Source organism: Lactuca virosa, chromosome 2 (genome assembly GCF_052849685.1).
Source record: "Lactuca virosa cultivar CGN04683 chromosome 2, Lactuca_virosa_CGN04683_v6, whole genome shotgun sequence".
NCBI classification, from domain to species: Eukaryota; Viridiplantae; Streptophyta; class Magnoliopsida; order Asterales; family Asteraceae; genus Lactuca; species Lactuca virosa.
In genome coordinates this window covers 119124384-119127492 of record NC_136427.1, presented here as the reverse complement: position 1 = coordinate 119127492, position 3109 = coordinate 119124384, and the positions used below count along the sequence as shown (strand labels likewise).

Genomic DNA, 3109 nt, shown 5'->3' with positions numbered 1-3109 from the left:
TAATTGAACACATCAATTTAGTCCTGACTGGGCCCAACACTACAAGTCAACACCAAATCACCGAGGGGCCCAAAGATATTGCTTTTCCCGTTAGGGTAAAAGGAACGAATAAACATTAACTCATATGCTTGCATCCTTTACTCATCAAATCATGCATGATAATACGTTTTATAACATCAAATTCCTGACGCGTTTACGCATTACCAATGTACAACCGACTTATAAATTACAACTCATATATCTCCGTTTCATGATCATACGATATCATCGTCTCAGAATTACTTGTGATAAATTCCATGAAGTAATTCTCTGAGCATGGGTTTATACAATACTCAAATCTCCATTTTCTAAGTACTCATGAACATTGCAGCAATACCATTGCTATGTCTAAAACTCTTCAGACAATCTCACTACAAGGAAAACGCGATTTTGCTAGGGAAGGAATCCGTTGCGAAAAGTTGAAATTCCGTTGCAAAAGACGATTAGCGAAGGTATTTGCGACGACCGATTTCCGTCCCAAAAAACCCGGTAGTGAGAGTTTTCTAGGCAAACAATCATTCCGTCGCAATTATGACAACAGAATGAAATCCGTTGTAGATGGCATTCCGTCGTGTATTCCGTAGTAGGATTCCATCACAAATTCCGTGGTAGTTCTTCCATCACAAATTCCGTTGTAGTTAATCCCTAGCAAAATCCATGGTGATGATTCCCTAGAAAATTTCATGGTGGTGAATCCCTAGCAAATCCCATGGTGATGAATCCCTAGAAAATTCCGTGGTGGTGATTCCCTAGCGAATTCCGTGGTGGTGAATTCCTAGTAAATTCCGTGGTGGTGATTCCCTAGCAAATTCCGTGGTGATGAATCCCTAGGACTTTCCATGGTTGTGGATCCCTAGCAAATTTGGTGGTGATGAATCCCTAGCAATTTCCGTTTGATGACTTCCTAGCAAATTCCGTGGTCATGAGTCTCTAGCAATTTCCGTGGTGTATATTATATAGCAGATTCCATATCAAAGATTCCATATGGACGGATTGATAATTGATTTATAAACTAAATCAAAATTATTTTGTAGTAATATATGAAAAACAAAAATAACAAAAAAAAATCAAATAACATTATATCATAAAATAATACAATAATTATTTATTACATGGAAAATGGAAAGTGGCTAATCTAAAATAAATACTTTGCAATAAACATATCAACACTTTATGACTTACTAGTGTTGTTGTTTTGTAATGACATTAATAAGATCCATTGCCGTTTTAAGTTGTTTTTCAAGTTGCTCAACTCTTGCGTTGTTTTGTTCTTCTTGGGACTTCATTATTTCTTTAAGCTCTTCGTTTTGCTCTTTTTGTTTAGCAACAAGCTCCCTCATTTCTTCCATTTCATCATTTTTTTTCCGAGATGTAAGATACATCCATTTTACCGTTAATATTAGGAACCGCGTTTGCAAATAAGCCTAACCCATAAAGTCTTTTTTTCCTTTTTTTTATCATGACCACCAACAACATCATAAAATAGTTTGTCCTCCTCAAATTCAACACCTTCAACTTTCAAATCTTCTCGTTTTTCTGTATAAACCACCTATAAAATAAAAATAATATAAGTTAAAAGATATCAAAGTTATGAATAACATTATGGGATAGCTAGAATATAAAAGTTTAATTGCATTGAAATGAATATTACATGAATTTGTCTATCTTTTTCATTTGTGAATGTGACTCCATCGTGATTCTTCGTGTGTGTATACAAGAATAATTCATTATGTGGTGGATCACGTCATAATTTCATCTTTTGCATAAATACAATAAAATGTCAAATATACACATAAACATAAACATTGATGTACCATTAACAAAATTACCAAATCAGAAGCTATCTTCAAACGATTTGCGGATCCAACGTTATGGGTAGGTTGTGCTACTCCATCAGCCACACCGTTACGCCTATTTTTCTTGTTCTGCTCGGATATTAGCTTGTATTCATCTGTATTCCATTTTACTTGCCAGGAGTTCCAGACTTCTTGTGCAATATGAGCTGGTTTAAGGGCATGTGGGTTTCTTTGTGGGCCCCTCATGTGGTCGAGATATTGGCCATAACTTTGTGCCGATTTACTTTCCCAAGCTTGCCTCACCAGCGAGTCTATTGTTTCACCCCAACTACGTTTTTTCTACACATTAACAATATAAACATAAGTTTAAATGTAAATGTTTACCAAACAACAATTTATCACATATAGTTAACTACCTGGAACTCCTCCCAATATAATTTGCGCATTTCTTTGCTTACTTTTCCCCAAGTGTACCCTTGTGGATCTAATCTTTGTATAAAGGACCGACTAATAATGTGTGTGCAAGCTCCTGGTGGCATGAGCCTGTAAATAATCATGTGATTGTTTTAGTTTCGAATTAATATGTATGTGTACACCAAAAGGTTATACATAGAAAAAAGTTGTAAGATATGATTGGTAACTCACGCTTTTTTTTCCAAATATGAACAGTTAAACGTCCACCTGGTCCACAATCTTCAGAGGAATTGTTTTCACCTTCTACATTTTCCATTACAGATCCATTCATAGTTGGTTGTGTTGGTGATGGGGTAGATTTTGGGATAGGTGTTGGTAATGGGGTATATTCTAGCATAGGTGTTAGGATAGATGTATATGTTGAGGATGTGGTAGTTCCTTTAGGTAAGGAGGATTTTGTAGTTACTGTAGCTGTTGAGGATGGTAGTGTCGATGAAGGTTTTGAGGTTGTGGTAGTATATATAGGTGTTGATGATGTGGTAGTGGATGTCGGTGTTGAAGATGGTTTCAATGATGTAGGTGCTGAAGTTTTGGTTGTAGATGTAGGTGTTGAGGATGGTATTGGTCTAGTTGCTGAAGTTTTAGATGTATCAGCTGAGGATGGTGTGGATGTTGTAAGTTATGTTGAGGAAGTGGTAGTCATGGTTGGTGTTAATGATTTAGGTTTAGGGGTTTTGGTGCTAGATGTTATAGGTGCATTCGATGTGGTTGCTAATTCTGGGAAGTCGACTTCTTCAACTTGTAATTGTCTGCTTATGAATTTTGCAGTTGAAGTCCTGTTGCGGTTCAAAACTTGTGGT

The 3109-nt window shown here is 36.3% G+C and overlaps 1 protein-coding gene across 1 annotated transcript; it reads right to left on the bottom strand.

The window, feature by feature from the left end:
* Window positions 1-568: 568 nt before the first annotated feature.
* Window positions 569-2281, bottom strand: LOC145157701 (uncharacterized). The gene is made up of 4 exons (XM_079076703.1): window positions 2252-2281; window positions 1869-2174; window positions 1549-1588; window positions 569-684 (listed from the first exon to the last, which is right to left on the bottom strand). The coding sequence occupies exons 1-4, from the start codon at window positions 2279-2281 to the stop codon at window positions 569-571; spliced, it is 492 nt and encodes a 163-aa protein (XP_078932829.1).
* Window positions 2282-3109: the final 828 nt, after the last annotated feature.